Raw genomic sequence first — 22,631 nt, 5'->3', positions numbered from 1 at the left:
GGAACTCGCTGCAGAACAGAACCAGAGCCTGGAAGGAGCTCGCCAACAAAACCGAGCAGCTGAGCCGACCATTACACACCGGTGGCCCCCACGTTCGCGACTCAGGTCAGAGGACACGACAGCTCAGCAACCCCCGTGGCCTGTAGCCACAGCGATGGGAGCTGCACCGTGACGTGGTCTCTGGCTGCGGGGTCACTGGAGAGCGGGAGGCAAACCTGGCCACGGCCAGCCATCACAGCACGGAGGCGCCCAGCCTCCCAGGAAGGCCGCAGGTGGCCTGCCTGGCGACCACACGCTGGTGTCCTGGTGTGTGACCGGACACATCAGAAGACAAAGGCCCTCCTACAGTTGGCCAGAAGACCCCACCAAGAGAGCACTGGCCCAGCCAGCAACGCCGAAGGCCTCCCGGCAGACGAGCTTGGCGAGGAGGCTGTGGCCATGCTGCCCGCCGGCTCAGGAGTCTGCTCTCAGAAGGCCAGGTCCACGTTCCTCCTGGGACCCCGACTGCAGGCTTCCACAAAGACACTCAAAGCCCTCCTCAGGAAAAGGCCACCTCGGGCAGCCCTGCACACACCCCAAGCCTCTGCCTGTGGGTTCGCTGGCTCTCGACCTCGTGGAGGAAGCAGAGCTGCACCCATGGCTGCCGGAGCCACGTGGCCACCACCAGGTCGCACGTAAGCGCAGGGGCCAGCCTGCGTGGGTCCTTCCTGGGATGGAGCTTACAAGGGGTTGACGTCCCGAGCATCTGGGATCAGCTGCACTATGAGAACAGACACCCTCGCCTTCGCAGATACGTCACATTCTCCCCAAACCAAAGATCAACATCTCAGAGCTAATCGCTCAGGTGCCAGGGAGGACGCCGTCCCAACTCGGACCCACGCCCACCTGCTTCCTGTGGCTGCTGCGCAGAAAGGGCCTGGGGACTCCGTTCCTGCACTCCGTGTCGCTCTGCTCTTCATAGCTTTCAAACTCGCTTGAACTCCATCCGTACTCCAAAGAGCTGTTCCCACCGTCCTCTCCGTTCTCGACGTCGTCGTAGATCATCTCATCTGAGGGCACACACACCATGGTGGAAGCAAACGAGAGGCAGCCTCACCAGCTTGGCCACCTGGAGGTGGGGCTGGCATGCGTCCCAGTGCCCTGGGCAGCAGCCACCGGGCAGCTCTTGAGGGGGTTCCGACAGGTCCCCAGACCCACCCGCACCCCAGGGACAGTGGACTTGGGAGCCCTCCACAACAACACCCAGTAATTTGTTAGCAACAGTGAACTTTCCACGAAGGAAAATCAGGATGTAAGTGTAGAGAGCGAAAAAAGATTCGACACACAGCTAGATGCGGGCAGGTGGCGGGCAGCAGAGAGACCGCAGAGGTAGGCAGGCTGGCTAGACGGAGGGCAAGGAGCAGCTACTAAGGAGCCGCGGAGATGCAATGCTGAAGGCCGACTCAGTAAAGCGACTAAAACACCTGGGAAGTTTGCCTTTATGCTAAACAGGGTCTCATGAAACTCATGGCTGCTAGTGTATTTCAATGCCTTCTTCACGGAGGTCATTTTAGAACAAAGGAGGACAAGTCATATTCATGTCACCGAATACAATGACAGGTGCTGTGTGTTAAAACCCCAGGGAGGACACCACGATGCACATCTGAAGACGTGGACCAAGCCGAGCAGCACCTCCTGCAGCAAGCAAAGACCCGACGCCACAGAGTGAGGCTCTTTCCCGCAGGCACACCGGGCGTCAGGAGGCCACCCTGACAAAGCCACAGCGCAGCAAGGCACCGGAGGGGCTCCCCGTGCAGTGCTGGCCACTGGGACAGAGAATGTCCTGTCCTCCAGACCCAGAAAGTGTCTTCCTAAGCACCGTCAACCACACGGCACACACGGTTCTGCATTCGGCTAAAGTTGATCAGGGACAAAAGATGAAAGAATGACTTCTGGATAGAATTCTGAGTAGCTAGTGCTGAGGACACACTCCCCAGGGGAAGGCCAGACTCTGCCTCTGCTGGAAATGGCCTTTAAAATCCCTGGGTGTTTCAGATCGCCCTGGCCGGGTGCCCCTCCCGGCTAGATGCTGAGTACTTCTGAAACACACAGCAGGCTCTCCGGGTGTCTGAGCAGGCGCATTCTGCCCAGAGTCCGGGGGCCGTGACGGAGCCCAAGTTCTTCACCAACAGTGTCCACCACCCGCAGGCTGTACCACTGGACAAGCAGTCTTATGCGCAGGAGGGCCAAGTCCCCCTGAAATCGGGGCTGCCGTCACCCAGAGCTCGCTAGGCGTCCAGGGCTGGGACTGGGCTCCCAGAACCCAGACAGCCACCACGTGCTCCTGCGCTGCCCCACACACCTGGAGCCCATGCTGCCTGCTGGCTGGACCTGGAGCTCCCGAGTCCACGTGTGACATGCCCGTGCACATCACGATGGCCTCGGCTGACTGCTGGGCTGGGAGACCAGCCGCGTACCCTGAACCCATGTGGGAGGCTGGAGACAGCTGTGACCAACAGCCCCGTTCGCTGCCTGCCAGGGCTCAAGCGTCTGGATGGGTGGATGCCTGAGCGCTCTGCCCTTGTGATTCCTGGGCTCCGACTCGCGGCTCCCCAACCTGGGACTGAACCTTCCCGCAGCAGGCCACTCGCCCTGGGGCCAGTGTGGGGCCACGGCCCATCCCTCCAGGGGCGGCCAGGGCCTGCTGGGCCATGCGTCCAGGAGGGACCCTCTGTACGGCAGCTGCACAGCACGAGGGGCAGGCACAAGGCAGCCTCTGTGGCTCCAGGGTTCTGCTGAGCCCCTCAGTGCTCCCCTGCCCGCTGCAGGCCAAGGCCACTAGGCTGGACTGAGGAGGAGCCTGGGCCCAGGGCAGCTGCCCCACAGCCCTGAGGCACCTGATGTCTAAGGTGGAAGTGGTGCCCAAGCCCACCGCATCTGCCTCACCAAACACCCTGGCTCTGAGCACAGGTGGCAGCCAGGCCTGCGGCCATCCGACACCTGCCTGCAGGTCCATGTTCTCACTGAAGGCAGAAATGACCGCTGCCCATCTAGCTGATTGCCTTGGCCCTCCAGGCCAGCATAGGTCACGCTCCCAGAGCTACCTGCCTGCCCTGGTTGTCCCTAGGGACACAAGCACCAGCAGCTCTAAGTCGTGCCTGCTGGACACTGCCCGGGGTCCACACCCGGCTTTCTTGTGCTCACCTGCTCTGGGCCTCCTAAGCGTCCCATCTCTTGCTCTTAGCAGCCGTGCCGTACCCTGTGCCCGAGTTCTGGGTCCACCTGAGGAGGCCACAGGTCCCTGGGCACGCCAAGCCTCACGCGTGGGCACTGTATCCCCACTGCCAAGGCATAAGCAGGTGGCCCTGGGGGCGGAGTTCTCAGCATGGGATCAGGGCCGTCTTAGGGAGACCCCGGGAGTGGCCTGCCCCTTTCAGAGGACACGGGGAGAAGGCAGACTGCAACAGGAAGAGGCCCTGAGGCCCACGCGGCCAGAGACGCCCACCTGCAGACCTGCCTGTGGTCAGCGCCTCGAGTCTCTAGGACACCCAGGCTGCGGCACTCTGTCACAGCGCCCAAAGGACTAAGACGGCGAGAGCCGCTACCCGGGAAACACTGCGGTGTTCTTCAAACCTGGGGCAAGCAGGACGCTGGAGGCAGGGAGCATCAGCTCGTGGGCCACAGGGATCCTGGCCAGGGAAGCGTCCTGCCGACTCCGAGGCCCGTCAGACCTTGAGAGACACAGGTGGAGGTGCTTGGCTCCCACAGTCACGGGAGTCTGGGGAACATCTGTGAGCAGGCCGTCCTTCCTCTCCGAGGTGGTCCCTGAGCACCAACTCTGCAGTGCGCCCTTGCAAAGGGGGTCGCCCCTGGCAGGCCTCCTCCCGGCAGGCTTGGGGGCGCATGAGCTCGAGCCCCGCGTGAGCACAGGCTACCTGCCGGGCCAGCGACCTGAGGGTGTGAGGCCCGTCTGTGGGCAGGGAGCCGCGAGTGCACACCGCGCTGGCACATATACCTGCACCCCGTCCACGCGTGGACTTGCACACGGCTCCAATCAGCTGTGCTTACGCAGGCCCAGGTGACGGCCTGAGGCAGGGAACCCTGAGGGCCGCACTGCTCCTCCTGACGGGCAACGCTTTGGAACCGACAGACCAAGTCTGTCACACGTCATCGTTCAGAAGCCTGGGGCTGAGACGCTCCTTGACTGCAATTTGACCCACAAGGCCACTGTGTCCCCCCAGCAGAGGATCCAGTGTGGCTTCTGCCTGTGGTCGGGACCCAGCTGGCCTTGCCTTCCTAACGTTTCACGTGGGGCACTCAGATTTCCAGGGAGGGCTGTGCAAGTTTCAGAGCCTCGCCCTTCTGCCCACCGCCCCAGGACAGTGCCCTGGGGCAGTCCTGTTCCTGCAGGCTCCCTGGGCCAGCCCTGGGGCCCAGGAGTGTTCTTTCTGCACATAAGCTAGGCAGCGACTCAGGATCCTGCATCATTGTAGAAGAAGGCTTTTAATTTCAGGAGCAGGTGATTCTCCCGGGAAACCCAACTTAAGGGCTCTCATTTACTGATGCAAAGCTACGGCTTCTAGACACGCAGCTCTGGGCCAGGCGTCCTCCGCTGCTCTCCCTGAGGACGCCACCAGGGCGTGCTGTCTCTGCTTCCCGAGGAATGCCTGAGCTGTGCAGACACCACTTTGTGTCACTCTCTGCTCTATCACTTCCATGTCTCCTGGCCTCCCTCCACTGCCCGTGGTGTGTGCTGCTGTCTGTTCCCATGACTGGGCTGGACCCAGGATCAGGACTTTGCAATCCTTTTCTAACATGTGCTATTATGTCAACAGCTTAATTATTTTAAGCCTACCTTACATGTTTCTAGATTATTCAAGTCAAATTATTTTCTGATTTGCATCGTTTTCAAATTGACTACAAGTAACACAGTAATGATTTTTAATTTCCAAATATTTGTGTGATTTACTGGTAGTCCTCCCCTGCGCATGGACACTGCATACCCGGTCAGTGGTATCAGAAGGTGAGTCTAGCGGAAAAAACAAGGACACATGAAGCGGTGGAGTGACGGTTTCGAAACATGTACTTTCACATGTAAAAAACTCTAGAATTGTATACATGCCACAAAGAAAATGTCACCAAGTGCAAGAGAACTGGGTCTCAGTGGTCCCTCTGCAGTGCTGCCCTAGGATTCTCAGTGGTCCCTCTGCAGTGCTGCCCCAGGGTTCTCGGTGTGACCTCTGCAGTGTTGCCCTAGGGTTCTCAGTGGTCCTTCTGCAGCGCTGCCCTAGGGTTCTCAGTGGTCCCTCTGCAGTGCTGCCCTAGGGTTCTCAGTGTGACTTCTGCAGTGCTGCCCTAGGGTTCTCAGTGTGACTTCTGCAGCGCTGCCCTAGGGTTCTCAGTGTGACTTCTGCAGTGCTGCCTCAGGGTTCTCAGTGTGACTTCTGCAGTGCTGCCCTAGGGTTCTCAGTGTGACCTCTGCAGTGCTGCCCTAGGGTTCTCAGTGTGACTTCTGCAGCGCTGCCCTAGAGTTCTCAGTGTGACCTCTGCAGCGCTGCCCTAGGGTTCTCAGTGTGACCTCTGCAGCGCTGCCCTAGGGTTCTCAGTGTGACCTCTGCAGCGCTGCCCTAGGGTTCTCAGTGTGACCTCTGCAGCGCTGCCCTAGGGTTCTCAGTGTGACCTCTGCAGCGCTGCCCTAGGGTTCTCAGTGTGACCTCTGCAGCGCTGCCCTAGGGTTCTCACTTTGACTTCTGCAGTGCTGTCCTAGGGTTCTCAGTGGTCCCTCGCAGTGCTGCCCTAGGGTTCTCTGTGTGACTTCTGCAGTGCTGCCCTAGGGTTCTCAGTGTGACCTCTGCAGTGCTGCCCTAGGGTTCTCAGTGTGACTTCTGCAGTGCTGCCCTAAGGTTCTCAGTGTGACTTCTGCAGTGCTGCCCTAGGGTTCTCAGTGGTCCTTCTGCAGCGCTGCCCTAGGGTTCTCAGTGTGACCTCTGCAGCGCTGCCCTAGGGTTCTCAGTGTGACTTCTGCAGCGCTGCCCTAGGGTTCTCAGTGTGACTTCTGCAGTGCTGCCTCAGGGTTCTCAGTGTGACTTCTGCAGTGCTGCCCTAGGGTTCTCAGTGGTCCTTCTGCAGTGCTGCCCTAGGGTTCTCAGTGGTCCCTCTGCAGTGCTGCCCTAGGGTTCTCAGTGGTCCTTCTGCAGTGCTGCCCTAGGGTTCTCAGTGTGACTTCTGCAGCGCTGCCCTAAGGTTCTCAGTGGTCCTTCTGCAGTGCTGCCCTAGGGTTCTCAGTGGTCCTTCTGCAGCGCTGCCCTAGGGTTCTTAGTGTGACTTCTGCAGTGCTGCCCTAGGGTTCTCAGTGGTCCTTCTGCAGTGCTGCCCTAGGGTTCTCAGTGGTCCTTCTGCAGCGCTGCCCTAGGGTTCTCAGTGTGACTTCTGCAGTGCTGCCCTAAGGTTCTCAGTGTGACTTCTGCAGTGCTGCCCTAGGGTTCTCAGTGTGACTTCTGCAGTGCTGCCCTAGGGTTCTCAGTGGTCCTTCTGCAGTGCTGCCCTAGGGTTCTCAGTGTGACTTCTGCAGCGCTGCCCTAGGGTTCTCAGTGTGACTTCTGCAGTGCTGCCCTAGAATTCTCAGTGTGACTTTTGCAGCGCTGCCCTAGTGTTCTCAGTGGTCCCTCTGCAGTGCTGCCCCAGGGTTCTCAGTGGTCCCTCTGCAGCGCTGCCCTAGGGTTCTCAGTGTGACTTCTGCAGCGCTGCCCTAGGGTTCTCAGTGTGACTTCTGCAGTGCTGCCCCAGGGTTCTCAGTGGTCCCTCTGCAGCGCTGCCCTAGGGTTCTAAGTGTGATTTCTGCAGCGCTCCCCTAGGGTTCTCAGTGTGACTTCTGCAGTGCTGCCTCAGGGTTCTCAGTGTGACTTCTGCAGTGCTGCCCTAGGGTTCTCAGTGGTCCTTCTGCAGTGCTGCCCTAGGGTTCTCAGTGTGACTTCTGCAGCGCTGCCCTAGGGTTCTCAGTGTGACTTCTGCAGTGCTGCCCTAAGGTTCTCAGTGTGACCTCTGCAGTGCTGCCCTAGGGTTCTCAGTGTGACCTCTGCAGTGCTGCCCTAGGGTTCTCAGTGTGACCTCTGCAGCGCTGCCCTAGGGTTCTCAGTGTGACTTCTGCAGTGCTGCCCTAGGGTTCTCAGTGTGACCTCTGCAGCGCTGCCCTAGGGTTCTCAGTGTGACTTCTGCAGTGCTGCCCTAGGGTTCTCAGTGTGAGCTCTGCAGTGCTGCCCTAGTGTTCTCAGTGTGACCTCTGCAGTGCTGCCCTAGGGTTCTCAGTGTGACCTCTGCAGCGCTGCCCTAGGGTTCTCAGTGGTCCCTCGCAGCGCTGCCCTAAGGTTCTCAGTGTGACTTCTGCAGTGCTGCCCTAGGGTTCTCAGTGTGACTTCTGCAGTGCTGCCCTAGGGTTCTCAGTGGTCCTTCTGCAGTGCTGCCCTAGGGTTCTTAGTGTGACTTCTGCAGTGCTGCCCTAGGGTTCTCAGTGGTCCTTCTGCAGCGCTGCCCTAGGGTTCTCAGTGGTCCTTCTGCAGCGCTGCCCTAGGGTTCTCAGTGGTGCTTCTGCAGTGCTGCCCTAGGGTTCTCAGTGTGACCTCTGCAGTGCTGCCCTAAGGTTCTCAGTGTGACCTCTGCAGTGCTGCCCTAGGGTTCTCAGTGTGACCTCTGCAGTGCTGCCCTAGGGTTCTCAGTGTGACCTCTGCAGCGCTGCCCTAGGGTTCTCAGTGTGACTTCTGCAGTGCTGCCCTAGGGTTCTCAGTGTGACTTCTGCAGTGCTGCCCTAGGGTTCTCAGTGAGACTTCTGCAGTGCTGCCCTAGGGTTCTCAGTGTGACCTCTGCAGTGCTGCCCTAGGGTTCTCAGTGTGACCTCTGCAGTGCTGCCCTAGGATTCTCAGTGAGACATCTGCAGTGCTGCCCTAGGGTTCTCAGTGTGACCTCTACAGTGCTGCCCTAGGATTCTCAGTGTGACTTCTGCAGTGCTGCCCTAGGGTTCTCAGTGTGACTTCTGCAGTGCTGCCCTAGGATTCTCAGTGAGACTTCTGCAGTGGTGCCCTAGGGTTCTCAGTGGTCCTTCTGCAGTGCTGCCCTAGGGTTCTCAGTGTGACTTCTGCAGTGCTGCCCTAAGGTTCTCAGTGTGACTTCTGCAGTGCTGCCCTAGGGTTCTCAGCGGTCCTTCTGCAGTGCTGCCCTAGGGTTCTCAGTGGTCCTTCTGCAGTGCTGCCCTAGGGTTCTCAGTGGTCCTTCTGCAGCGCTGCCCTAGGGTTCTCAGTGTGACTTCTGCAGTGCTGCCCTAAGGTTCTCAGTGTGACTTCTGCAGTGCTGCCCTAGGGTTCTCAGTGTGACTTCTGCAGTGCTGCCCTAGGGTTCTCAGTGGTCCTTCTGCAGTGCTGCCCTAGGGTTCTCAGTGTGACTTCTGCAGCGCTGCCCTAGGGTTCTCAGTGTGACTTCTGCAGTGCTGCCCTAGAATTCTCAGTGTGACTTTTGCAGCGCTGCCCTAGTGTTCTCAGTGGTCCCTCTGCAGTGCTGCCCCAGGGTTCTCAGTGGTCCCTCTGCAGCGCTGCCCTAGGGTTCTCAGTGTGACTTCTGCAGCGCTGCCCTAGGGTTCTCAGTGTGACTTCTGCAGTGCTGCCCCAGGGTTCTCAGTGGTCCCTCTGCAGCGCTGCCCTAGGGTTCTCAGTGTGACTTCTGCAGCGCTGCCCTAGGGTTCTCAGTGTGACTTCTGCAGTGCTGCCTCAGGGTTCTCAGTGTGACTTCTGCAGTGCTGCCCTAGGGTTCTCAGTGGTCCTTCTGCAGTGCTGCCCTAGGGTTCTCAGTGTGACTTCTGCAGCGCTGCCCTAGGGTTCTCAGTGTGACTTCTGCAGTGCTGCCCCAGGGTTCTCAGTGGTCCCTCTGCAGCGCTGCCCTAGGGTTCTCAGTGTGACTTCTGCAGCGCTGCCCTAGGGTTCTCAGTGTGACTTCTGCAGTGCTGCCTCAGGGTTCTCAGTGTGACTTCTGCAGTGCTGCCCTAGGGTTCTCAGTGTGACTTCTGCAGTGCTGCCCTAGGGTTCTCAGTGGTCCCTCTGCAGTGCTGCCCTAGGGTTCTCAGTGGTCCTTCTGCAGTGCTGCCCTAGGGTTCTCAGTGTGACTTCTGCAGTGCTGCCCTAAGGTTCTCAGTGTGACTTCTGCAGTGCTGCCCTAGGGTTCTCAGTGGTCCTTCTGCAGTGCTGCCCTAGGGTTCTTAGTGTGACTTCTGCAGTGCTGCCCTAGGGTTCTCAGTGGTCCTTCTGCAGTGCTGCCCTAGGGTTCTCAGTGGTCCTTCTGCAGCACTGCCCTAGGGTTCTCAGTGGTCCTTCTGCAGTGCTGCCCTAGGGTTCTCAGTGTGACCTCTGCAGCGCTGCCCTAGGGTTCTCAGTGGTCCCTCGCAGCGCTGCCCTAAGGTTCTCAGTGTGACTTCTGCAGTGCTGCCCTAGGGTTCTCAGTGTGACTTCTGCAGTGCTGCCCTAGGGTTCTCAGTGGTCCTTCTGCAGTGCTGCCCTAGGGTTCTTAGTGTGACTTCTGCAGTGCTGCCCTAGGGTTCTCAGTGGTCCTTCTGCAGCGCTGCCCTAGGGTTCTCAGTGGTCCTTCTGCAGCGCTGCCCTAGGGTTCTCAGTGGTGCTTCTGCAGTGCTGCCCTAGGGTTCTCATTGTGACTTCTGCAGTGCTGCCCTAAGGTTCTCAGTGTGACCTCTGCAGTGCTGCCCTAGGGTTCTCAGTGTGACCTCTGCAGTGCTGCCCTAGGGTTCTCAGTGTGACCTCTGCAGCGCTGCCCTAGGGTTCTCAGTGTGACTTCTGCAGTGCTGCCCTAGGGTTCTCAGTGTGACTTCTGCAGTGCTGCCCTAGGGTTCTCAGTGAGACTTCTGCAGTGCTGCCCTAGGGTTCTCAGTGTGACCTCTGCAGTGCTGCCCTAGGGTTCTCAGTGTGACCTCTGCAGTGCTGCCCTAGGATTCTCAGTGAGACATCTGCAGTGCTGCCCTAGGGTTCTCAGTGTGACCTCTACAGTGCTGCCCTAGGATTCTCAGTGTGACTTCTGCAGTGCTGCCCTAGGGTTCTCAGTGTGACTTCTGCAGTGCTGCCCTAGGATTCTCAGTGAGACTTCTGCAGTGGTGCCCTAGGGTTCTCAGTGTGACTTCTGCAGTGCTGCCCTAGGGTTCTCAGTGTGACTTCTGCAGTGCTTCCCTAGGTTTGTCAGTGAGACTTCTGCAGTGCTGCCCTAGGGTTCTCAGTGAGACTTCTGCAGTGCTGCCCTAGGGTTCTCAGTGGTCCCTCTGCAGTGCTGCCCTAGGGTTCTCAGTGGTCCCTCTGCAGTGCTGCCCTAGGGTTCTCAGTGAAACTTCTGCAGTGCTGCCCTAGGGTTCTCAGTGTGACTTCTGCAGTGCTGCCCTAGGGTTCTCAGTGTGACTTCTGCAGTGCTTCCCTAGGTTTGTCAGTGAGACTTCTGCAGTGCTGCCCCGGGTTCTCAGTGTGACTTCTGCAGTACTGCCCTAGGGTTCTCAGTGTGACTTCTGCAGTGCTGCCCTAGGGTTCTCAGTGTGACCTCTGCAGTGCTGCCCTAGGATTCTCAGTGGTCCTTCTGCAGTGCTTCCCTAGGTTTGTCAGTGAGACTTCTGCAGTGCTGCCCCGGGTTCTCAGTGTGACTTCTGCAGTACTGCCCTAGGGTTCTCAGTGTGACTTCTGCAGTGCTGCCCTAGGGTTCTCAGTGTGACCTCTGCAGTGCTGCCCTAGGATTCTCAGTGATCCTTCTGCAGTGCTGCCCCGGGTTCTCAGTGTGACTTCTGCAGTACTGCCCTAGGGTTCTCAGTGTGACTTCTGCAGTGCTGCCCTAGGGTTCTCAGTGTGACCTCTGCAGTGCTGCCCTAGGATTCTCAGTGGTCCTTCTGCAGTGCTGCCCTAGGGTTCTCAGTGTGACTTCTGCAGTGCTGCCCTAGGGTTCTCAGTGTGACTTTTGCAGTGCTGCTCTGGGGGTCTCATTGGTCCCTCTGCAGTGCAGGCTCATCCTGCCTCCACTCTTCACTGACGTCGCCTGCTGGGCACTGCGGTTTCTCCTGGCTGCACCTGTCTCATCTCCTTGTTCCTACCTACCGTAGGTTCACTCTTTCTGCCTACGTGCTGTCCACACGCATGCAGACACACCAGTGTTCAACCCCAACACATCAATGAGCCACTGGACAACATGAGAACCGTGGATGCAGAACACACGTGCACCTAGCCCGGGGGACATGGACACACGAAGAGCCCCTTGTTCCCCCAGAGGGCAAGACTGCCAAGCTCATTGCAGAAAGAGCAAACCTGGTTCTGAGTCTGAATTCTCCCGGGGAACATCATCGTAAATTGCTTCCTCTGGATCTGCAACGAAGGGGAAGAAACTTTAGAAACCAACCACAACCAACCACAGTAGCTTGACCATCGCTGGACCACTGTCCCCTGGGACGCTGCTCTTGCTGAGAAATCTACTGCAGCAGCTACCTGGCCCACTGGGGAGGGGCGCTGCTCGTGGGCGGCACAGCTTGCGGGGAATGAGCGGGGCCATTCGGGACAAGCTGTGAACGGCCACCAACAGGCGAGCCGTGCTGCAACCCGTGTCCGATCTCGCATCCCTGTGTGGCTCTCACAGGCAAGCTGGTGACGTTAAACGGTTCTCACTTACGAAAAGTGCAATGTGAGATTCAGAGTTGGGAAGTAAAAGGGGCATCGGTACCACGTGAGATAGGAAACCCTCAGAGGGACCGGTGGCTCCGTGGAGCCCGCAAGCCTGGCATGCTGGACCATTTCTCAGCTGGCGCCATGTCTCCACGCCTCTCTGTGGAGCTGTGCCCTTCCTCAGGAGCAGGGTGGCGCGGCCTCCTCAGAGAAGCAGGGCCTTGGCATTGAGTTCAAAGGTCTGTTTCACGGAAGGACCTGGAGTCAGTGCTGCAAGCACTCATCAGTCGGTACTCCCTACCAGGCCACCCAAGCTGCAAGCTCTCACCCAGGGAAACCCTCAGGGAGACGGCTCCCTGCAGGGGAGGTGACTGAGCTCCTCTGGCCACCTCGCCACCCCACGGCCAGGGACACGGCAGAGGCCGCTGCTGGCAAGCTCAGGGCCACGGGGCTCCACGGGGGCCCCGGCAAACACGGCCCTCTCCGAGGCAGGGCCGAGGGACTGCTTGTTCACAAGCTTGCTCTCAATCGGCCAGACTGCAAAAGTGAGCAACAGGAGAAACAGGGGCAGATTTTGCATCGGAAATAAAACTACTAGCAAAGAGCCAGAGGATAATTTAATTATGCGATGATCCTGATTCAACAGCCCGGGCAGATCTAGCCAGTTACACCAGGATCTGTGTCCTGCAAAGTCAGGAGCAGAGCCAGAGCGAGGCTCTGCGGGGGCGATCCCACGCTCAGAGGCAGCTGCTGAGGCTTCCCCAAGCCAGCGTACAGGCACTAGAGGCCCGGGGGTCACAAAAGGCATGAGCAGAGAGCAACCTGCTTTTCCTTGAAAATTAAAGACAAATGAATCAGCTGAAATATTGCCTCTTAAACCCCACGTGGAATCGTGGTCTGACCTTGGCCCAGCTGCACCACTGCCACCCTTGGTCAAGACCATCTGGGACAAAGTGGCACCCGGGAATTGCAAGCAAGAACGCCCAGCCCTCTCAGCAACGTGACCGACACGAGTCGCGACTAAACACATTAGTTTCCAGCCACAGTCTGTGCCAAGGCGCGAGGGGGCGGGGAGTGCCAGGTGCAGAGCCAGGGGCTGTCAGAGCCTGGGGACGCCTCGCAGGCTCAGCCTCGGTGACATCTTGAATAAGTCAGTGCCGTCAGAGCTTGGACGGCCGGAGGGAAGTGGAGCCTGGGGCCGGGTACTCACTCTCCATCCTCGCCGTGTTGGCAGGATCCGCTGTCCACTGGGCGAGGGTACTGCCTCCTCTGCTGCCTTGGTCACCACTGAAAGAAAACACCACGAATTCACCACACGCAGAAGCCCCAGCCTCGGAGGAGCGAGCCCACCACGTGCCGGCGTGCGCGCGGCTGGCCCGCTAACCGCAGTTTCCCAGGTGGGACGACAGGAAGTCCCTCGTTCAAGCTCGACCCGACCAGTCCGTAAGTGCTCCAGCTGCCCTGCACACACCACGTGACTGCCCCAGAGGACACGGGAGAAGCACCGTCCCTGCCGGAAGGCCTGACTCGCCTCCAGGTCTGCCACCTCACTGCCCACTATGCTGGCTGTGCAGGCCTGGACTTTCACCTCCACTATGGGCCAGGTTAGAGGGCCGAGGTCAGCCTTGCCCATGGGTGACCGTCGCGGGGCCTGAGTGGGACTTGCACTCTGCCCTGGACCATGGGAACCAACGTTCCCATCAGACTCACTGGAGGCCCTCAGCAACACACCTGCAGGGCACAGCTGCTGCCAAAGGCACACCAGGGTGCCAGGCCCAGGACGCTCGCATCCTGCTGGCACTTCCTGGGGGAACCGCAGCAGCACGAGAGGTTCATGGGAAAGAAGAGACTGGAAGAGGGCCAGTGTCCAGACGCACAGGGAAGCAAAGCATCAGGAGCCACTACACAGCGAGCCCCCTTCCAGAGTGATGTGGCAGGGCCGCTGCAGGCATGCCCTCTGGGCACTGTCTGGCTCACTGAAGGCTTAGAAGGGTGAAGGCAGCACTGTCTGCCCACGTCCCAGGACTCTCCCAGACCCCAGTGGACGCCCGACGCTGCAGGCAGCACCGACCCTCATGTGCTGCATGGCCTAGGTGACTAGCAGGCGTGCTGAATGCAGGGGTCAGGTCCCCGGACTTGGATCACGCTCCTCAGACGCTACGGAACGCTCAGGAACCGCTCACTTCTGGAGTTCTTCACTTAGCATTTCTGCACTGGGGTGACAGAGAACTGGAGCTGCAGAAGCGAGACGGTGGGGCTGAGAGTCCCCAGGTGCACTGCACAGTCCGCACCAGGGCCGCGTGGGGACAGAGCGAGGGGCCTGGCGCTGGGACAGACCACACAGACAGGAGTGCTCTCGCACCCTTCAAGGGCGAGACTGCCTCTTTAAAAAAGCTAATTTCAAAAAGCAAGAGAAGCTGGGAGAAAGCAGGAAAGGTCTTTTAAATCATTCTAAGTGCTTCCGTGTTTAAAACCCTGTGGCTGGGAAACCTTTGCTCTGGTCAGGGTGCTCTTCGGGCTCCCGCCCTTCAGAAAGACCATGCCTCCCACAACTCGCCCAGGCTGCTGCCGCCGCCGCCCTGGCCCACCAGCAGGGACGCGGATCCAAGTCCAGGTCAGGCTCCCGGCCCAACACTGCACTGGCCACGGGGGCTGGTTCTCGACACGGGAGTCTTTCTCCCCAGAAACCGACCGTGGCAGGATCCACGTCTGAGGTTCTCGACCCTTACCCACCAAGGGGAAGACACAAGCCATGCTGGAGGCCAGCACGGCCACACACTCAGCCCCTTCACCTGCCACCCTCTGGATGCTGGGCGGCCCCACATGGGCAAGAGCACTTGGTGACCACACGCTGGGTAAAGGGAGGCCCAAGGCACTGGGAGGGCCTGAGGTAGGAAGGAGCTTGGCACCATGGGCAGCAGGAGGCTGAGGGAAGGGCAGGAGCCAGGGCACATGGGGTCAGCGCATGCGACCCCACAGGAATCACGCAGGGCCTCAGAACACAGCAGGAAGTCAACATACCCGGGTGGAGGGTCCTCAGAACTTAGGGAAGCAGGCTGGTGGTCCTGGGCACCCTCCAGAGCTCCTGCGGGGACAGAAGAACCCCATGCTTCACATCCCACGGAGCCACGGAGCCTGTGTGCGCTCACTGCTCTGTCTGAGGGCGTGGCCCTGGCTCCCTCCTTACCGCAGGCTCACGTCACACCAAGAAGACTGGCAGCATGGGTTCTGCCTGTCCAGGAGCACGGCGGTCACCCCGTCTCCAAGGCCTTCCGCTTCTTCCCTCAGTGCCTGCGGTTCTCATCAGAGAGCTCGGGCACCGCTTTCGTTAGGTGGGTTCCCAAGTGTTTTGGTTTTTTTTTTGAGGCAGTTGTGAATGGGGTAGTGTTCTTTATTTCCTGATCAGTGAATTTGTTACTGATGTAGAGGGATGTGTTTGATTTGTGAGTATTGATTTTATATCCTGCTACTTTGCTGAATTCATTTAATAGTTCTAGAAATTTTTTGGTAGGAATTTTTGGATCTTTCAAATGTCAAAATGGCCATACTACCAAAGTGTCATATAAATTTAATGCAATCCCTATTAAAATCCCAATGACGTTTTTCACAAAACTAGAAAAAGCAGTCATGAAATTCATTTGGAAAAATAAGCCAAAGCCATCCTCAGCAGGAAGAGTGAAGCAGGCGGCATCACAACGCCAGGCCTCAGACCACACTACAGAGCCACAGTGACGAAAACAGCATGGAATCGGTACCGAAACAGACATGGAGAACAATGGTACCAATAGAAGACACAGAGACACACCCACATAAATGCAGGTATCTCATACTAGAGAAAGATGCCAAAAACATTCACTGGAGAAAGATAGCTTATTTAACAAATGGCCTGGGAAAAATGGAAATCCACATTTAATAATATGAAATTAAACCCTATCTCTCACCCTGCATGAAACTCAACTCACTGTGGATCAAAGACTCAGGCTCTAGAACAGAGAACCTGCAACTAGAAGAAAAAGTAGACCCAAATCTTCACCCTGTCAGCCTGGGACCTGACTTCCTTAACAAGACCCCTAAAGCGCAAGAAGTAAAATCAAGTATCAATAAATAGGATGGACTCAAACTAAAAAACTTTCTTTTCAGCAAAAGAAACAATCAATAATGTGAAGAGAGAGCCTACAGATTGAAAGTCTTCACCACATGCAGCTCAGATGAAGCATTAATCTCTAAGAAAGATAAAGAACCAAAAAATTAATACCAAAAACCCAAATAACCCAATCAATAAATGGGCTAAGGCACCGAACAGACACTTCACAGAAGAGATACAATTGATCAACAAATACATGAAAAAATGTTCAACATCTCTAGCAATCAAAGAAATGCAAATCAAAACTAAGATTTCATCTCACTCCAATCAGAGTGTCAATTATCAAGAATACAAGCAACGATAAATGTTGGGAGGATGTGGTGGAAAAGGCACACTCATACATTGCTGGTGGGACTGCAAATTAGTGCAACCACTCTGGAAAGTAGTATGAAGATTCCTCAGAAAATTTGGAATAACTAACATTTGACCCAGCTATCCCACTCCTTAGTTTATACCCAAAGGACTTAAAATCAGCAAACTACAGAGACACAGCCACATCAATATTTACAGCAGCTCAATTCACCATAGCTACACTATGGACCCAACCTAGATGTCCTTCAACAGATGAATGGATAAAGGAAATGTGATCTACCTATGTACATATATATATGATGGAATACTACTCAGCTTTAAAGAAGAATGAAATTCTGGAATTTGCAGATAAATGGATGGAACTAGAGAATATCATGCTAAATGAAATAAGCCAACCCCAAAACCCAAAGGCCGAATGTTTTTTCTGATGTGCGGATGCTAATTCACAGTAAGTGGGGCATGGATAGGGAAGAATAGTTACTTTATATTAGGTAGAAGGGAGTGAAGGGAGGGGAAGGGGCTGGGGAAGGAAGGACAGTAGAGTGAAGCAGACACTATTACCTCAAGTACATGTATGACTGCATGACCCACGTGATCCTGCAACATGTACAGTCAGAAAGATGAGAGAGTGCACTCCCTTTATGTACGATCTCTCAAAATGCATAAATGCATTCCACTGCCATGTAGAACAAATCAGAACAAATAAGACTTTAAAATTAAAAAAAAAAAATGACAGGCTTAAAAACTTCCAGCTTCTAGGCAAAATGTGCTCCCAATGGGGTCCCAAGGTCCACAGAACACAAAGCACACACGCGTGCATGGAAGCGGCACAGGCTGAAGCTCCGGCCCTCCCAGCTCCAGCGACGTCTGCAGGGCTGTCTGGGCAGTGCCTCGACCGTGGGGACGCCTGACGGCTTCTGCCCGTGCGCTCACGCTCCTGCGCTCACGCTCCTGCGCTCTGCACGGGCTGGCCCGGCGCCGGGCCTGACTGGCGTCCTCCTCCAGCCCTGCGCGCAGCCAGGATCCCGGTGGGGCCCGGTGAGCGCAGCATCCCACGACCCTGAGGGTCATGGCAGCCCCTCCCCAGGGCAGAGCCCCGGCACCAGGAGCTGAAAGCAGCAGGCTCAGAGAGGTCAGAGGTAGACACAAAGGGCCTCGTTCCTCAGCTCCAGCACGCTCGGCAGTGTTCACTGCAAAGCTTCATTACTAGCTCCTGGTTGAGAGTAAAAATAGTAAGCAGCTGTTTTAAGATCATGCTGAATGATTTTTAAGCTACTTTAAATGATATTCAATCAATAAATAACCCATAAAAACGGCAAACCACTTTAAAATGAGCACGTTTTCCTCAAGGGGAAATCTCCTGACCCTCTCCCTGGTGCCAGCCCCGCTGTTACCAAGTAAGGACAGACCGCCAGCCTCGTGGCAAGCTGCAGAAGACATCCACCCTAGGACCCCTCTGTGGCTTCCGACGGTCAGAATCAAGAGCTTTCTTTAAAGAAGGTGCTTTTCTAAGTTGCTATTAACTAGAGGAGAGACTCTATTACTAGAAAGGAACTTCCTCAGGAGCAAGACTGCGCTCACTCCTGGGCCACTCTCATGAGCCTCTCTCCTCAGGAGTGGGCCGTCCCTCACACAGGAGTGCCCGTGGTCAAGTCAGCAGAGACTCAGACAGGACGCTGGCTGGGCGCCTCTGCAGAACGACCTCACTTCTGCAGAGGGACCACTTTGCACTCCAGCTGCCTGCGTGGCATCCTGCAGGGATGGTGGGAACCTGGATCCCACCAGGGCTGGCCACAATATCGGAGGCCTTGCCCTGCCCTTTCCCAGCTGAGAGGTGAAGCTCTACAAAGCAGAGAGGCTGAGTGATGAGGCCTGATGGAGGCAGGCTGGAGAGGTGGCTGAGCCCGTCACCCCTGGTGGCTGGCTGCACACCCGGGCATGGCAGTGGTCTGGGCCCTCCCAGCCTCCCCCAGGGTCTCCCCTGCACCTCCTCACTGGTGTGGGCAGCACCAGAGCATCTGGCCTCCACTCAGGACCCTGTTGCCGGGCAGAGGAGACACCTCGCCATCAGAGTGCACCCTCTCTCCTCTCCTCGTCACCCTCCTCCCTGGGACGACAGGTGGCATCGGGACAGCACGCGCCGAGCAGTGATGGGAGTGCCACGGGGAAAGTGGGGCGGGGGCACCTGGGTCAGCTCTGCCAACGGTCACATGGCCTCGCTGGTCTGCGGAGGCCACGCTAGGACCCAGACGTGACTCCAAAACCTCCCAAGTCTCTCCTTAGCTTGCCTTTGTCAACAGAGAGGACTGACCCAATCATAAGGACGCCTAATGCCGGGGCCGGGGAGGACCGGCCAGTACCTTCCTCATCCACAGACTCCGCGCGGAAGATGGCGGGGCTGCAGTAGGCTGGCTGCAGCAGGGGCAGGCTGGAAGGGACGGCATAGCCGCAGGGCACGGGCACCGAGTACCCGCTGGGCACGTGCAGAGCCACGGCTTCCTCCTCAGCGTTCAGGTCAGGGCTTGGTGGCCGGTCCTCCTGGAACGGCGTGATGTCGATGACGGAATAAGGGTTCACTCTGGTTGGGACCGCAAGTGGGGCAGGTTCTGCCACTGCCTCCGCTTCTGGGCCGGCTCTGTTTTCACCTCCTGGAGGGTGGAAGGCACCTGTCAGCAAGCATCCACAGGCACAGCAGGCCTTCTGGGCGCACAGCATCTGCCTGACACATCCAGAGGGCACAAGCAGCCACGGTCCATGCAGGGGTCCACACCCCCTCTGGACACAGGTGAGACGGACACTGTCTGGCAGATCCCAGGACGGCTCATGCAGTGAGGTGAGCCACAAGGAGACGTGGGCAGGTTTCCCAGCAATAAGGAAAGGTGCAGCTGGCCCTGGGCCACAGGTGAGTTGAGCCGAGGCCTCCGGTCTTGGACACACCCCACGGTGAGCCTGCCCCACAGAGCAGTGTTTTGGGACCCTTACGCAACAAGGTGAACAGCAGGAGGCCTTCCTATCAGGAAACAGCAGTGCCATTTGCCTCGTACACAGTGGAGGGTGGTGATGACAGCAAATTCACATGCCTCCCCAGAAGACCTGCCCACAGTGCCCGGCTGGAGGAAGGTAGGGCAGGCAGCCCAGGAGGTCAGGGGGCAGGCAGGGACTCACCAGCTGGGGCAGCAGCTTCCCCTGCCTCCTGGCCCCGCGCCCCAGCATCGGACGGGGCTTGTCGATCTGCTTCTGGAACGTCCTCTCCACTGTCAAAGTCGAACTGCTCCCCCTCCTCCTCCTCATTGCTGTTAGGGTCATATTTCACTTCGTTTTCTAAAGTTTAAGAAAGTATGCATTACCAGCTTAGCAGTTACCCTTGGCACAAGGATCCTTTTGTACCAGGACGGAGACCAGTGGGTGCCCCGCTCCTGGGAAGCATGAGCAACACCAGCACCCAGAGCATCCCCAAGGGGCAGACAGGCCCCCTCACTGCCCAGGACCACCTGGTGGTACAAGCGAAGAGAGGAGGCACAGGCCAATGGACACTCAGAAACTGTCTGAAATAAAAGCAAAAGGACCCTGTGGAATAGCTCAGGGGGGAGCAGAGAGGAAGGAAAGAAAGGGAGATATGGAGGAGGAGGGAAGAGGGAGGGGAGGAGGAAGAGGGGGGGGGAGAAGGGGGGAGGAGGGGGAGAGGAGGGAAGGAGGAGGGGGGAGGAGGGAAGGAGGAGGGGGGAGGAGGGAAGGAGGAGGGGGGAGGAGGGAAGCGAGAAGAAGGGGAGGAAGGAGGAGGGAGGCGGGGAGGAAGGAGGAGGGAGGCAGGGAGGAGAGGAGGGAGGAGAGGAAGGGAGGACAGGAAGAGGAGGACTAGGGAGAGGGGAAGGGAGAGAGGAGGGAGGGGAGGGAAGAGGGAGGACGGGGGAGGAGGGGGAGGGAAGAGGGGAGAGAGAAGAAGGGGAAGAAGGAGGAGGGAGGGAGGAAGGAAATGGAGGAGGGGAGGAGGGAGGAAAGGAAGAAGGAAAGAAGGGAAGAGAGGAGGACTAGGGAGAGGGGAGCGGAGAGGGGAGGGAGGGGAGGGAGTAGAAGGGGAGGAGGGAGGGGGCAGGAGGGAGGGAGAGAGGAAAGGGAAAGGAAGGCAGGCACCTGGTGCTGAGGATGCCCACCTGCTCAGCCCAGTCTGGCCCCCTCATTCTGCCCTCACTGGCTGGGGCCTCGGCCTTGGTGCCCGGCTGCTGTGACCCCCGCCCAGGCCTCCGCACGGCTCCAGCTCTTCTCACCTACGAACAGGCCGGCTGGGGCCACGTGACAAGACTGATCTCCCAGGCCCAGGGCAGGCAAGGGAGGTCCTGGCCCGGCCCAGGGGCTGCTCTCTGGGAAGCTGAGCCTTTCCCCAGCACGGCCACCCTCACGGCCTTCAGACCCCGGGTTCTCGTGAGCTGACATACTGAGGTTGACATAGCAACAGTGCTGACTTTCCCAGACGTGATTTGTGGCAGGATTTTGGTATTAATCAGAGACAGCTCTTGCTGGGAGTGTGACTTCGAAACCAGGAACTGTGAGTTTTGCTTTCTGAAATACCCCAAAGCATCTTCCACAGTGATCTCTTTATACACCTCAGATGGCTGTCTGAGTGGCAGGGCCGGTGGCCAGCCTGGAGGCCAAGAACATGCTCAGACTCCACAAGGCTAAAGGAGGCGCTGCTCTGTCCGCCCTTCCTGACTGTCTTTTATGTATAATCTCCCCAAACGGCAACTGTCTCCTCAGCACGTCACAGCATGGTAATAATGTCCACATCTCCTACTGGAAGTACAAGCCTGGGCATCGTGGCTGAAGGGTCGGGGCTCATACGCTGAGGCCCACACGTGAGACCCGCCCAGAGCCCAGGGCAGCAGCAGAACTGAGCAGGACCACGGCCTTTTGCCACCCATTTGCAAACCCTGTGCCTCCTGGGTCCCCAGCCCAGCCAGCCTCAGAGGCCAGCTTTCCCACGCAGCAGGAGCTCCTGCGAATGGTGGCATGTGGCAGCTCTCCTGGGGGCCTCTCCACCCTGCTGACCCCTTATCTGTGTGGGTGGCATGCCACGGTCAGCTCTGGTGCTCGGGGTCCCTGACTCACTTGCAGCAGCTCTGCCTACAGCTGCTCCTGGGGCAGCACAGCAGGGCCGGTCCACGTGGTGGGCAGTGCAGGGTGAACCAGAGTCAAGGCCACGGCCTCCAGGCCAACTTCACTGGGTCCCAGAGGAGCCCCAGACCAGTGCAGCCAGCTGCTTGCACAGCTTTGCCCTGCCCACCCCATGGCCCTCCGTGTTCAGCGGACGCCAAGGACACAGGCCGTGTTTCCCAAGCACAACAGGGAGCCCGGGGGACTCCTGCTGCAGAAACAGTGAGGTCCACCATGGGCCTGTGGCCAGCATCCCCCGGTGTGGCCACCACGCAGACTGGGCTCTGGAGAGGTGATAAGAAAGCGGTACCTGGTGCGGATGGATGGAAAAGGTCCACCTGGCCTGAGCTGCCACAGAGGAAGGAAGCAGGAGAGGACGCCCTGGCCCCCTTCCAGGTCCCTGCAGGCTGCGTGTTTGGAGGTGGGATGTTAGCCCTGGCCCGGGGCCTGCACAGGGATGTGGCCTCTGAGCAGGAAGCCACTTCTCCTCCCACATCAGTCACTCGGGTGGGTAAAGGAACACCCCACAGGAACCCAAGATGCCTAGGACAGGAAGCCTGGCACCCCCCAAGTGCACCAGCCTAAGCTGGGGCACTCAAAGTCACACCCTGAGTCCCAGGGCACCTCGTCGCTCTCGCTGAGGCGCTCTTGCCCACACTTGCCCACTCGCCAGCAGCCTAGTGATCCCAGAAGCAGGGAGTGTTCATTAAGAGCCCCGAGTGCCCCAGGCTCCTGGACACCCCTGCGGAGGCCACGCACCTGTGGGAGCGGGGGGCAGGCCCTCCCGCTGGTCCATGTTCCGTCACTTGGTCAGGGAACAGACACCCCTGCAGGAAGCAGACACTGGCCGTCACATGCTGGTGAGGCAAACGTCACTTGCTCACCTGCAGGCCTTGTAGAGGTGGGCCTGTAAGGAGGAAACACAGTGTCCCTCTCAGCTGGGACTAAAGAACGTACCACCACCAGCTGCGCACACGTGCCAGTCTCCCTCGAGATGGCATTCAGAACCAACCAGGGTCGTGGGCGCAGCCCCACCCAACCCGGCAGCACACCTGCAGGCTACTGCACAGCCAGGACTCCCTGGGCCGGACTCCCACTGACACCTCCGCAAGTCCTTGCTTAATTTCACACAATATTCTGAAGGGAAAAGTCAATACATAAACCAGATATTTTGCCTCCTCTTCCTTCAACTAAAACCTTAACAGTTCTGGATAAAGAATTATTCAGGATTAAGAATGAAACTGACTGTTTCCTAGGCTTCCTCTGAGTGAACAAGTAACCAGTCTTGGTTAGGATATTCCACATGACTGGATCTTCTCCTTTTATCTGCTTATGTACCAAAAAAAAAGTCTGAAAACAGGTGTGACAGCCAG

At 57.8% G+C, this 22,631-nt stretch overlaps 1 protein-coding gene across 1 annotated transcript in view; it reads right to left on the bottom strand.

Annotated features, from left to right (window-relative positions):
- The window catches only part of ARHGEF10 (Rho guanine nucleotide exchange factor 10), a 115,325-nt gene that overhangs the window by 84,793 nt on the left and 7,901 nt on the right, over positions 1-22,631 (bottom strand). The window contains 7 exon segments of the mRNA XM_079142911.1: positions 886-1,049; positions 11,304-11,360; positions 12,865-12,941; positions 14,676-14,739; positions 18,471-18,758; positions 19,276-19,431; positions 22,018-22,165. Coding sequence (XP_078999037.1) covers positions 886-1,049; positions 11,304-11,360; positions 12,865-12,941; positions 14,676-14,739; positions 18,471-18,758; positions 19,276-19,431; positions 22,018-22,054 — 843 coding nt within the window. The 5' untranslated portion in view covers positions 22,055-22,165.

Source organism: Sciurus vulgaris, assembly GCF_902686455.1.
Source record: "Sciurus vulgaris genome assembly, chromosome: 5".
Taxonomy (NCBI): Eukaryota; Metazoa; Chordata; class Mammalia; order Rodentia; family Sciuridae; genus Sciurus; species Sciurus vulgaris.
The sequence above is the reverse complement of the archived record's forward strand: the minus strand, read 5'-3'. Positions and strand labels throughout refer to the sequence as shown.